Source organism: Arvicola amphibius, chromosome 7 (assembly GCF_903992535.2).
Source record: "Arvicola amphibius chromosome 7, mArvAmp1.2, whole genome shotgun sequence".
Taxonomy (NCBI): Eukaryota; Metazoa; Chordata; class Mammalia; order Rodentia; family Cricetidae; genus Arvicola; species Arvicola amphibius.
Window position 1 is genome coordinate 56,015,127 of NC_052053.1, and position 13,434 is coordinate 56,028,560.

At 48.3% G+C, this 13,434-nt stretch overlaps 1 protein-coding gene across 3 annotated transcripts in view; it reads right to left on the reverse strand.

Moving 5' to 3' along the window:
* Positions 1–1,214: 1,214 nt before the first annotated feature.
* The window catches only part of Lhx2 (LIM homeobox 2), a 28,507-nt gene continuing 16,287 nt past the window's right edge, over positions 1,215–13,434 (reverse strand). For all 3 annotated transcript variants that reach the window (XM_038336984.1, XM_038336983.1, XM_038336982.1), the window contains exons 4-5: positions 9,337–9,542; positions 1,215–2,108 (exon numbers count right to left, since the gene is read on the reverse strand). In XM_038336984.1, the coding sequence (XP_038192912.1) occupies positions 1,821–2,108; positions 9,337–9,542 (494 nt within the window). In that variant the 3' untranslated portion in view covers positions 1,215–1,820. The remainder of the gene's footprint in view (positions 2,109–9,336; positions 9,543–13,434) is intronic.

The window sequence follows — 13,434 nt, forward strand, 5'->3', positions numbered from 1 at the left end:
GTGGGATTTTTTGTTTCGTTTTGTTTTTTGAGATAGTTTCTGTGTAGCTCTGGCTGTCCTGGAACTCACTCTGTAGACCAGGCTGGGCCCAGACTCAGAGGTCTGCCTGCCTCTGCCTCCCGAGTGAAGATGTTACTTTTTAAATTTTATTAGATTGAATCATTTTATTTTGTTTTGCAGGCATCTATGGCTGAAGCACATGTGTACCTGGTGTTGGTTGAGGTCAGGAGAGGGCACGAATGATTGTGAGCCACCATGTGGTGCTTGGAATCAAATCCAGGTCTTCTGCAAGAGCAACAAATACTCCAAGCCACTGATGTATCTCTTTAGCTACTTTACTATTTTTAAATTACATGTATGTGTGTGAGAGAGTATAAATATGAGGGCAGGTTCCTGGTGGATTACCTGGAACTGGAGTTACAGGAAGTTGTGAACTGCCTGATGTGGATGCTGGGCACCAAATGCTGGTCCTCTGCGAGAGCAGCAAGTGCTCTTAACCATCGAGATGTCTCTCCAGTCCCATCTCTTTGGGGAAATTAAAAACAAAACAAAACTCTGAGAGAAGAGAAAGAGGAGAGAGAGAGAGAGAGAGAGAGAGGAGGAGAGAGAGAGGAGAGAGAGAGAGAGAGAGAGGGAGAGAGGAATAGAGAGAGAGAGAGGGGAGTGCAGGACGAGATGGAGGAGCGACGATAGACGGGAGAAGGAGGAGTTCGATGAGAGACGGAGAAGAGAGGAGAGAGAGAGAGAGAGAGAGAGAGAGAGAGAGAGAGAGAGAGAGAGAGAAGAGAATAGGAACATTGGGGCTTAGGTTGCTCTTGCGTGGCACAGCATTGACTTCTCCCAGGTAAAAGCTGCACATTTTCCATAGGTCTCTCCCAGCACTGAGTAACATTCCCATCCAATCCATGCTGGGGGCAGAAGAGGCAGGTGTGAGGGCCTCTGACCTCCAGCACCTACAAATAGAATAAACAGATGAATGGATGTTGAGACCCCACACACACATGCACACACGTGCATCACAGATTTAGCATGATGGCTTCTCTCTCCCTGCTGTCAGTTCTTTAAGTGCAAGACCTGGATGTCTTTGGAGTAACCAGCACACATCTTGACACAGAGAAAAGACCCCAAGAACATTTGGTAGGTGGGTGAACACCCTAACACTGGTCACTGGGCCTCAGAAAAGCTCTCCATCTCATTCATGAAACGGCACCAAGTCTTTTCCATAAGTGATTTTATTACTGGTTAGATTTTACAAATTCTGATATCCGAACAGACTTCCACCTTAAAATTCTAAAACAAGAAAGTGACCGTTGGAGGGGGGTTGATTTTTTTCTTATTTTTTTCTTTTTAGGGCTATTCAAAGTAACAAACGTTTTTGTTTTTGTTTTTTTGTTTTTACATTTTGCTCTGGTCATAAATATACAGAGAGAAAAAGAGGGAGAGAAAAAAAAAACAAACGAACAATTCATCCAAAGTATGAAGATAAAACAGTATTCCTAAGGCACGTGGCAGTCTTTGAAAATACGGAAGCTCTCAGCCAACTTAAATTATTTCTTGCTTCCTCGCTCGGTCCACAAAACTGTACAAGGACACAAATGTTGTGTTGCACATATATCTCCCAAGTAATTCCTCAGCACACACTGATGCGTTAGCCCGACGCACAAATCCTTTTTTTTTTCTCTGTTTCCAGGCGAGATCCTAAAACGTGGTTAGTTAGTTGCTCAAAGCCTCTATTTTTAAAATACACTTGGAATTCAACTAAAGATAATTTCTTTTTTAAAGAAATCGTGGGGGCTTGGGGAGAAGGAGGTGGCGAGTCATTAGAAAAGGCTGGTAAGAGTCGTTTGTGAAGGGCTGTGGGGCTCATGGCCCTCCAGGTTGCCAGGCACAGAAGTTAAGACTGACGTCACAGTCGGCAGGGTGGGGCTAGTCAAGTCTGTGAGGGTGGTAGGAGTGCTGGAGGGGCTGAGCGAGGCGTTGGACAGCTCCGAGGCGGGCCCCGACGGCGTCCCTGTCTGCAGCGCGGCTTCCGACGTCTTGTCCACGCCCGTGTTTTCCTGCCGTAAAAGGTTGCGTCTGAACTTGGCCCGGGCATTCTGAAACCAGACCTGTGTGGGAAGAGGGGAGGGCCAGTGAGGAGAAGTCGGGAGGGACTGGGGAAAGCAGCCGCTCTGGGCTGCTCAACCCTGCTCTCGGGTTTTGTGAGACTCAACCCAACTGTGGCCCAGCAGGAGGTCTAGAAAGTCCGTGCCACATTTTCTCCTTGCAAAAATAAAATTAAATTTTATTTTCCCTGGTGGCTATAATTGGGTCGCTCTTCCTGCCAGGAAATTTCAAAGCTAAGCCCCTTGCCATGGTACTGATACTGAAACCTCAAAATGCCACTAGGCAAATGTGGCCAGTGTAGAAAGGACAGCATGCAAAAGACTTAAAGATTTAGCAAGCAAGCAAGGAAGAATAAAACAAAGAAAGAAGGGAAAAGATTATTGACTTCATGTTTAGAAATGTTTTAGACACATTGGATTAAACAATAAATACTAAAATTCAATTTATCAGTTTCTTTGTACTTCTCAGTGTAACCACTAAAACTCTTTAAATACGTGGCTCTTGTCACATCTGTCATTGAAAATGCAAACCAGACAAATTTGGGCCATATGAAATTGAAAGACTGGGGTGGACAGTGTACCCTACAGGTTCCTATGAGTACATTTCTAACTGTTTCACAGTCAGTCTTCATAAACACTAAAATGGCCCGAAGAACATAGAAATGAAACAATAAAATAACTAGGAAGAAGGTGGCCCGAACCCTTTGCTCTCAGCCGGAGAAGCCCTAGAGTGCAGAGAACACCAGGTTTACTTTCACTTTTTCTTGGGCTCTCTCTGTCTCTCTCTGTCTCTCTCTCTGTCTCTCTCTCTCTCTCTCTCTCTCTCTCTCTCTCTCTCACACACACACACACACACACACACACCTGTATATATCAGTGAAGATGCACACAAAACTCACCCATATCCTCACCAGCCCTCTGTCCACAGCAATGCAGAGACCCTGAGGTACCCGGGGTCCACGCAGTGCTTAAGAGGAGGGGCAGGAAATCCAGGCCACTGTTGTGGAATAAGGTAGTTACTCCACCCAAAGGAAAAAGGTCCAAAAGGCAAGGCGGCTTCACTTCCTTCAGCGTAAGAGAACTCCTGGCCTGATGCTTCCCCATAAAACAAAGGGCCTTGTGGGTTCTGAAGGCTCCAGGATGTCCAGTTGCATGGTTCCAGATGTGTCTGCATCTGCCTGTCTTCCTAGTGTCTCCAGCAGGGGTGGGATGAGCCAGCTCCTGACTTCACCCTTAGGACCACCCCAGCTGCAAGAAGCCTGTGGCCTCAAGCCCCCCCTCAGACATCCTGACACAGTTTAGGCTCAATTAGCAGCCAAGTCCGGCAGGAAGAAGAGATGTTCCCCATGGCTCCCTAGAAGAGAGTCCTCTCAAGGAGAAAGCACATTTCTCAGCTCTCTGCCTAAAAGAAACTTATCAGTCTTTGGGGGGCTAGCAGAAGAGTGTGAGGTTTCAAAGACCACACTCGGCTTTGCCTATCTAGTCAGATCCTTCCCTGTTGGCTGGAGAGTCTGCAGTGGGAGACTGTTCATCTGGCCTTGGGGGAAGGGGGGCCATGGACAGAGACAGGCCTAAGACAGACTTCTTCATAGTCACATGAAGATCAAGCAATGAGAAAGGTCGGGGCCTGGTGCTGCTCCCCAGCCACTGCCCTGACCTGCACATGTGGGCGGGTCCTGGGAGTGAGTTCACTGTGCATCTCAGGAGCTCCAGGAAGCCCTTAGCTGCCCTTAGCCTGTTAGCTATTTCCCAGGCGTCATCCCAACAGCCCATGTGTAAACAATGACACCATCTTCACAGCTGCCTTCTCAGCTTTACAGGATCCCAAGCACTAGGAATCTGCTCAATGGAAATCTAAAGTCAACCCTAAACTTGATTACTCCATGTGGGTTTCACCAAAATTCAAACCAAAGAATGTAGAGAGCAAGGGATCCTGTCCAACCCTAAGTCTATGAGAGAGAAGATGAGGATTAAATCTTGGTAATATGCATAAATTGCTGCTGGGGCTCACATAAGAAATGATGATGCTAACATGACTTGTGTTGTGGATCAGGCACCTTGCCATCCTATACCCTCCCTGGTTAAAGGCTGAGATAAGCCAGGCATATGGTTTCTATTACTAGTCCAATTTTATAGATTTAAATGTTACCTATGATCACACAGGACTGTTTGCCATTAAAAAAAAAGTTCATGCTCTCCCTAGCATATAACCCTGAATGAATGGATGAATGAATAAATGGATGAATGAATGAATGAATGAAGCAACTTGGGCAGTAGAAAGAGCATTCATTCCAGGCCTAACTCTGACATTGACCAGCCTAGTGAATTTTGGCTAGTCCCTTTCATCTGGGCCTGCCTCAGTTTCCTACTTGTATGGAAAGAAGTTTGGAGCACACCACATTTCTGTGGCTTCTTGTGGTTTGGGTGGGCTTGGGATCTCAGAGCAGCTGCGAGTAGCACATAAATGATCTGCCCCACCTATCCACCCTCCTAACGCCAGAGCCCTGGCTGGTCTACTGACTCAAGTTCCACTCTACACATAGTGCCTCTGGGCTACACTCTAGGGACAGCAAGGTCAGGTTCAGGCATAGGATCATCAGGACACAACCAATGCCACCAACTGAGTACCTCAGCCTGGCACAGAATGGATCCTGGGAAGTGCGAGGAGAGTGAAGGTACACCACTGTGGTGTGCCTCTTGTCAGGCTCCAACTGTCCGAGGAGCTGTTTTTTGCTCACTAACCTCCTTCCTGCAGATTGCTTTCATCACAAAGGCCGAGAGAGACAGGCCTGATGGCACATGTCTGTAATCCCAGCACTTGGATGGCAAAAGCAAGATCATGAGTTGCATGAACAGCCTGGATGACAAAATGAGACCCACTGGACACCCCCAACAAATATTCTGGAACACTAAAGAATCCATCCAAAAGGTGAAGCCTCATACCCAAAGATACCCTGACATTTCTTAGCAGTCAGCGGTTGTATCCAGCGTCAATCAGATAGTCTGGGGAAACAGGACACAGCCACTCCACTGAGCTCTGGGAGAAATGTCTCACAACAGAAGAGAAGGAATGAAGAATTATAGCCTCTCAGGATGCAGGAAGCTGAGGAAAGAGGATTTCCATGGCTTTGAGGCCAGTCTGGGGTCTATGGGGTGAGTGCCAAGCTGGCCTGAGCTACAGAATAAGAAAGGACACACCCTAAAATCTGGGGACTAGCTCAGTTTACAGAGTACTTGCCTAGCATGCATTAAACCTGAGCTGGTTCCTCAGCATAGCATAAACAGATATCAAGGTCATCCTAGCTACGGATGGTGTTCAAGGCCAACCTGAACTAGATCACACCTCAAGCAGCAACAACAAAAATCTGCTTTGGAAATAAATAGTAACCCAATTACAGCCTCTGGTGTTACCATTCACGAAGATGATGAGAATGGTGGGCATTCTTACTTTGTAATAGTGTCAGGCACTGTCTGAGCAGAGCTCTAAGTGTTTGTGCCATCTTAACTCACACTTCTTGTAATACTCCTGTGAGGTGGGCTTACGATTAGTGCCAGTTTACAGGTATGGAGACTAAGGCACAACCAGGAAGAGGCAGAACTAAAGTGTGGATCCTTTTAAGCCCATCCTTGACCCTGACCGCAAAGCCTCAACATTATGGACCAGTGGGCCTGGGTTTCCACAGTGGCATTTCTCTCCTATTTGTCTTATGGGTTTGAATGGCGGTTCTATTATTTTGTGAACTTTTTTTTTTTTTTGAGTTTTCGAGACAGGGTTTCTCTGTGGCTTTGGAGCCTGTCCTGGAACTAGCTCTTGTAGACCAGGCTGGTCTCGAACTCACAGAGATCTGCCTGCCTCTGCCTCCCGAGTGCTGGGATTAAAGGCGCGCGCCACCACCGCCCGGCTTTTGTGAACTTTTAAAAAAGATTCTTCATCTGGGTGGCAGTGGCACATGTCTTTAATCCCAACACCCTGGAGGCAGAGGAAGGTGGATCTTTGTGAGATGGAGGCCAGCCTGGTCTACAAGAGCTAGTTCCAGGGCATGTTCCAAAGCTACAGAGAAACCCTGCCTCGAAAAACAAAACAAAAACTAACAAACAAACAAAAAAAAAGGATTCTTCAAGGAACTAAAAACTGTGAACATTGAGAGAACACAGGAACTCTTAGCTGTAGCCCCAGGTCTGTCCCTGGATGGCTGTGAGGCCTTGGAGAGTTTCTCCACCTCTTTGGGCAGAGGCCCTCTCCTTCACAGCTCAGTAGAAGAGCACTTGCCTACACGTGCAAGATCCTGGCTTGGATCCTTGTGATTGTAAGAAACAAAGCAAAAAATTCGAAGCAACCCTGTCTCGAAAAACCAAAAAAAAAAAAAAAAAAAAAAAAAAAAAAAAAAATTCGAAGCAAGTCACCTGTGAAACTCCCTCCCAGTGTGTCTGTGTCCATCCTGAAGTTGTCTAATGCCAGACAGAACAATCACCGCTTTATAAGTGAGGACCTGAGGCCCAAGAGATGAAGCACTCACCTCTCTTCAGGGAAGCCTTCACCACTTCCTGACTCGGCTCAGACCTCCCCGACCCCAACCATGCATGTTCTTACTGCACCACTCAGAATTACCCCTAACTAAGGATGGTTTGGAGCCATTGGCACTTAAATGTTCTTTAAAAGTCAGATTCCCCCATGTGTAAGTTTTTCTTCTTCACAGGTAGGGGCTCAGGATCAGAGAAGAAGAAATAAAGCACCAAACCCCAGGGCACATAACCTTGTGACCCTGAACCAGTCCACCACCCCTTACCAGTTGTCTCACCCCAAATCACTCCAACCCAGATCCCATGACGCCTGTGCCTAGATTCTGATCCCCACAGCAAGTCACTTCATCTTGCTAAAGTAGGCAGGGAAAGGTGCAGGAGAGACCGATGCACAACCATGAAGATGCTTTGCAGTCATGACCAGTTAGGCTCTTTTGGAATAGAAAGGATTTGTGCAGGAGATGGAAAGATGTCTAGAAGAAAGAGAGACCTTCCCCCAACCTGAGCGGGCCTGGGAGGCTCAGAGGAGAGGACAGTCACCAGCAAAGTGTGACTTTGGGGACCTTCATGTGCTCATCTGCACTATGCAGAGGGGAATCCTAACTGCTTGTCATGGAGTGCCTGGTGCCTCCCCCACCCCCACCGATTGTAATCAATGAGTAAGTACTTGTTTTTCTGTATCCAACAGGTAAACAACTTCAAGGCCAGTTTATCCAAGTGCCATAGCACCTAGCACCTGATTGTCAGATGCAAGAGTAAGAGATAGATAAACTGTAAATCCCACGTGTTCCTAAACCAGGGAATCCGGGCTCCTGCCTCCAAAGGCCAGCATGCTCAGACTCCTCTGTATTAAGAATGAACTGTGAACTTTCATTTAATCTGGACAGCTGGGAAAGAGTTGTGCCCTACTTGGTGACCTTTTTACAGATGAAAAAGCTATGGCTCAGAGAAGGTAACTGATTTGTCCAAGACACACAGCAGGTGCAATAAACCAGGGGGTCTCTCTGAGCCCAGGTTTTTCTGAATTCCAGATCTCTCCCCCTCCCCCCCCACCCCGTTTCCCAGCATCCCATAAAGGATCCGGAAAGAAAAAGTCTTTTGTTTTCAGGTTCAGGCTGGCCCTGAACTAAAGGAGGGAGGGCTTGGGGAGGGGAGGGGTGCCAAGAATGGTCCCTGACCTAGCCCAAGACCAGAAAGTCAGAAGGAACTTGAGTCATGACGGGAGCAGCAGAGGTTCCTTTGGAGTCCAGGCCTGGGGAACAAAAAGCTACAAAACACAGCCCAAACAGAGGGGACTCAGAAAGCAGCAGTGTGTCTTTGGAATTCTTTCAGCTCCCTTGCTAGGTCCATCTGAGAGCCCAATGCTAAAGGGTTGCCCAGACACTGCCCAGTGCCTACCTGGATGGACTCTAGGCTCCATGAAGATCCGCAGATCTACCCTCGTCACAATCACAGCCTGCCGCCACCGCCGCTGCCACCCAAGTTCTTTCATTTTATTTTCCTTTCTGACAGTTCGCTGAAACTTTCTTAGGAGAGGCTATGCAACCCTTCTGATTTTCACTTCCTCAGTGTCAACCCCTGGGGACCCGAGGCTGGACTGCAATCCCAGGACCTATCCTCTCTGTGATACCACATTCAGGTTACTCAGTCTCTCAGATTTTTGTTTGTTTGGGATTTTGGTTAAACTTCTTCTAAGGGTGGTGTTCTGCCTTGTATAATGAGGGAACTGAGGCCTAAAAGTCAGGACTGTTCTGAGAGGTGATCACATAACTTAGTTAATGTTCTTGTTAACTAGCATCCTTTGAGCATAAAGCGTATTAACTCAGTTGTCACCTACAAGACCTCAGCAGCACCTCCCACCTGTGGCATGGGTGAATGACTTCTTGTGTGTATTTTACATGGAGTGAACTGAGGCTCAGGAGACATTAGAGGTTTACCTAGCACTGGGGATGAGTATCAGAAGAGCAGAAAATTTGAAATTTGTTGTCCCACCACGTCCCAACATGGTGCAGCAAGTTTGGGCCCCAGACTAGAGTTTTCAACATCTTTGGGGATGTGGAAATCCCATGAAAATTCCAGGTCTTGTCTATCAAGAAAACACCCTTACACAAGTGTGATCCCATTGATCCCCAAGCACTAAGCTACTTCTCCCCATCTTATAAGGTGATGTCATTAGACAAGCCTCTACACCCAGTATATCTACAGGCATACCACGTCACTACCAAACCTTGTTTCCTGGAAAGTCTGAAGGACAGACAGCATAAAACAAACAACAACAACAACTACCCAGGAGACAAATTAGAGTTGCCAGAAGAAAATTCAATAAAGAATGAATGGAGGCCAAAGGAGATAGAGGAACAACTTGAGGCACTAATCATCCTTTGGGTGGGGACAAAGCAGGAGGGCTCTGGATTCATCTGAAACTCTTGAAACTCTTAAAACATGAGCAAGTTGAAGAGCTTTGACTAAGGAACGGTAACTAAGAATGGTTTACAACCATAAAGTGTGGAGACAGAGGATCACACAGAGAAAAAAAAAAGGATTAAAATAGGGAGTATGACAACAGGCGAAAGTGTTGACATTCTAAGACAGGCTACCAAAGTAGAAAAGGAAGACTGAAGGTAGACAGGCAGAAGGATCTTCCAAAGTCCTGCTCAGTGTGAGGTTCTGCCTCAGGCCCTGGCAGTTGCTCCCACCCGGCCCAGCTGACCTGGAGGACTCTCTTGGTGAGGCCGGTCTTTTGCGCTAGCTGCTTCAAGTCCTTGGCATCGGGATTGTGGTTAATGGCAAAGTAAGACTTCATTGTCCGAAGCTGGTGGTGCTTGAAGGAGGTGCGCATGCGCTTTGTCTTTTGGCTGCTGGGGTAGGGCTGGTCACGATCCAGGTGTTCTGCATCATTCTCGTTACAACTCAGCGCTGGGAAGGGGACACAAAAGCAGCAGGTAAATTTTCTGACTCTGTCTGGTCTGTCATTTCTGAGCTCCACACCCTCACTGCCCACTGACAAATGCATCTAGTCTGGGAACCCAGTTGTGTGCACACACAACGCTGAAAAAGGGATAGTAAACCCAATTTCGATGTAGAGAAAATGAAGCTCTCTAAAAATGTGACCTGCCTAGGAAACAGTGGATTCAAACCCAGGTCTTGGAAAAACAAAACAAAACACCCGGAAGTCATCCTATTGCCAGAGTAATTGAAAGGGCAGCAGCGGAGACTTGTTGATGGCTTTTAGGATTTCAGATGCACTAAAAGGCTTTCTCTTTATCTTTTTGTGTATTTATTTTGTGTGTGGGTTGGGGGGAAGGGGTTCTGAGATTGAACTCAGGTTCTACAAACTTGGCAACAAGCCCGTTGGCCCACTGAGCCAGTTTGTGGTCCCTGAAAGGATTTCTTTGCAAGTCCATAGCGGCTGGACACTTAAAGCAACTTTAAAAAAAAAAAAAAAAAAAAAAAAAAAAACAACAACAACAACAGATGTTGAGACTGTGGCTCACAAAGGCAAGTCCAGAAACAGCCTCTGAGTCTCTCTGATAGTGTTTGTGGGCCTGCACATTTTATTTCCCAAGCACCCACCAAGGACACCCCTTAGTAGTGAAAGGCACTAGCATCCAGAAGCTGTTGACTAAAGGCTTCCATCAACTCTCCCTCCCGAAGGACTGGGCGGGCTCCAGGCTTCCAGCATCAGGCTTACAGTTGAAAATTGCATTTTGTAGATTAATCTTCAGCACTGTCCTGTGAGCTGCTCCCAGTTTCACAGAGGCAAATGGGGTTCTGGGGAGTTAGGAGAAGCTTGGCCATCTCGGGGAGAGCGAGGAGGTAGACTCTTACCAGAAGGAGAGGAAGCCAAGATAGCAACACACATTAGATGCCTATCTTGCATTCTGACTTTATGTGTGTCACTGTTCCCATTTTAGAGGTGAAGAAACTCAGGCCAAGGAAAAGAAAGGAAGTCACACCCCCACACTAGTAAAGACTGAGCCCCGAGTCAACACTAGAGTCCCCCTGTTTCCTGCTGGAACACCTCCAGGGAAGGAGAGATAAAACCTGACTTCAGGAAGCCCACCCTATCCCAGGGCTTTATTGGGGTCTAGGGAGGGCTCTTGGTTGGGGAGCATCAGTAACTGCTCAGTTGATGAGGACACATGGGATCCCCCAGTAAGTCCCATTTCAATTCCCTCACCCCTTTAAGGAACCGGGAAAATATCTTTCACCATAGTGAAAGGCAACATAGTGCATGCCTAGAATAGAGGTGTCAAAACTAGCGAATAAATTGCAAATAGTGCCCAGTTAGATTTGAATTTCTGATAAACAGATAATTTTGATCATATGTCCCAAAGACTGCATGGGCCCAAAAGATATTAAAATTTTATCTAAGATTTATATGCTGCTTGGGACGTTTCTAAATTTTTGCCATAAATGCCGAATTAAGTTGCTATCCTGACAACACTACCTAGAACGCACCTTGAAGACCTCCCTCTCCTCTTGCCCAAATGCCACTGCCTCCCTGAAAAACTCAGACTATTTGGGTCCTACTTCTAAGTTTGAAGCTATAAACCAGGGGCAACACTATACCAGGGTTTATATCCACGTGTACCAAAGCATGAAAATGCCCCTTCTCCTCCAACCAGTGTTCCCATCTAGAACACCGAGAGTGAAGAATTTAAAAAGGATCAGACCATGACTCCCACTAGCCAGCAGCACTAACCTCACTCAGGGAATGGAACCTTTTCTTTCTCCCAGTCCTCAGTTCTGCCGGGGTGGGGCAGGCCTCCCCCATGGGGAATCTCTGGGCTCATCCCTCTGCCCAGCCCCCACCTAGGGCCTCACTGCAGTTAATGAGCTCCGTGGGGACCCTGGCGCCCTGCAGGCCCAAGGGAGGTGCCCTGAGCACGGCCTACCGTGTGTGGGGGGGGAGGTGGTATCCAGAGGAGGGAAAGAGGGAGGGAGGGAAGGAGGGAGGGAGTGGCAGAGATGACTGAGGTAGAAAGCTAGAGAAGGAGGAAGGGGGAGGGGCGGGAAGATGAACAGAGCCAAGGGAAAGAAGTAGGAAAATAGAGGGAGAAAATGAGAAAGCTCTGGTGACACGGGGGTAGGTGACTGGATGCGATAAATAGGGAGTCCCGGAAATAAGGGGGATATCCTCTGTGACGGGAAATTCTCCTGATAGAACTAATCCCGGGGCTCAAGGAGACAAGGACCCTAAGGAGAAGACTTTTCCAAACGGTTGTTGGCTAGGAAGTCGAGGCCAAGCCAAGGCCCTGCAAGCGGTGAAGGCTAGGAAGAAACAGTCGGACGCAGGATAGCAGAGGAGGCGCCCAAGCCCAGACCCTCCTCACTAGCACCCCGAAAGCCTCCAAGATTGTGTCTGGGGAGGAACGAGGGTCTGAGAGGAGGGAGAGGACCAGGGCCCCCCCCCCCCCCTTTTTTTCCTCTCAATTAGGCCTATTCAATGGAGCTAAAGAGCTCGTAAAATCATGAATAATTTACTCGTGATCTGTTATTAACCCATCGGGTTTCGAGCTCTTGTCGTTGGGACTGAACCTGTAATCAAATCTGACTTTGCCTCATTTTACTAAAGACGAGACTGTAGGTTCAATTGTCTAAATAATGGATTGGAATCAAATCAGTAATTACGCCGTCAGGCGCGAGCGCGCACGCACGTACACACACACACACACACACACACACACACACACACACACACAAGCGGGGTTTTGGGGAGGCATGGCCGGCCAGCGGATATGCTCGCAACTCCCGCGACCCTGAAGCGCGGAAAACGCGCCGCAAAGTGCAAGTCTGGGGCCCTACGCGGGCCCCGGCCGACCTGCAGCCCGGGTTCGGGGAGATTTGTGTACCGCCTCTGGGACGGGGGCAGCAGTCCAGGACCAGAGAGGGGCCTTGGGAGGAGGGCGGCCGCGGCTTCCGCCCCGGAAGGACTTTTCGACCCTGCGACCCGAAGCCTGGGTCGCCCTCCCACGGGCCCCAAACCCAGGGACTCTCGCTGCGCCCCTTCCCATCAAGTGCCCAGCTCCATCACCCTCGGCAAGACAGTCTACCCGAGCGTGGATTTGCAAAGTATCCATGTGTGTCTGGCCCCTGGCTGCGGGGCGTTTACAGAAGCAAACTGGTGTCCTCGCAATCAGAAGCACGCGTTCCCTTTCCACACGCACTTGCTCACACACACTACCCACAGCCTCACCCAACGGGTCCCTTGTTACAGCCCCAGCTGCCCCACGGCACACATTGCTGCCATTTCTCTCCTGCCAGCTCCAGGAGAAGAAGGAGGCAAAAGACAGATCTGAAAACTGGCTGCACTCAGCAAGCAAAAAGAATCACCCTCTCTTCCCAACTTAGTCCCGGTAGCTCCGAATAAGTAAGCCGCACAGCCAGCGCCTGTGAGCCGAACGCCGCTCCTCCCTGGACTGTGAGTCCGGGCGGGTCAAGGCCCAAGACCCCCGCACGCTAGAAGAGCTGACAAACTAGAAACACTTCGGCGGAAAGAAAAGAACAGAAAGGACAGACAGAAAAGAATGTGGGGGGGGGGGTCAAAGAGAAAAATGAGGTAACAGAGGGACCTCTCCGGAACCCAGCTACCAGTTATATCTTCCCGTTGCCTCCTGGGAAGAATAAGGCTGAGCAACAAAAAGCAAAATTAAATCTCGGAGCCTCTCATTCTTTTCGCACAATCACAACCGGGTGCTACCTGGTGTGTTAAAAAAAAAAAAAAAAAACAGACCACTCCACACACCATGTACCCTAGAGGCCGCTGGGTTTGGGTAGAAACGGGCCTGTGACGATTCTACTCTTT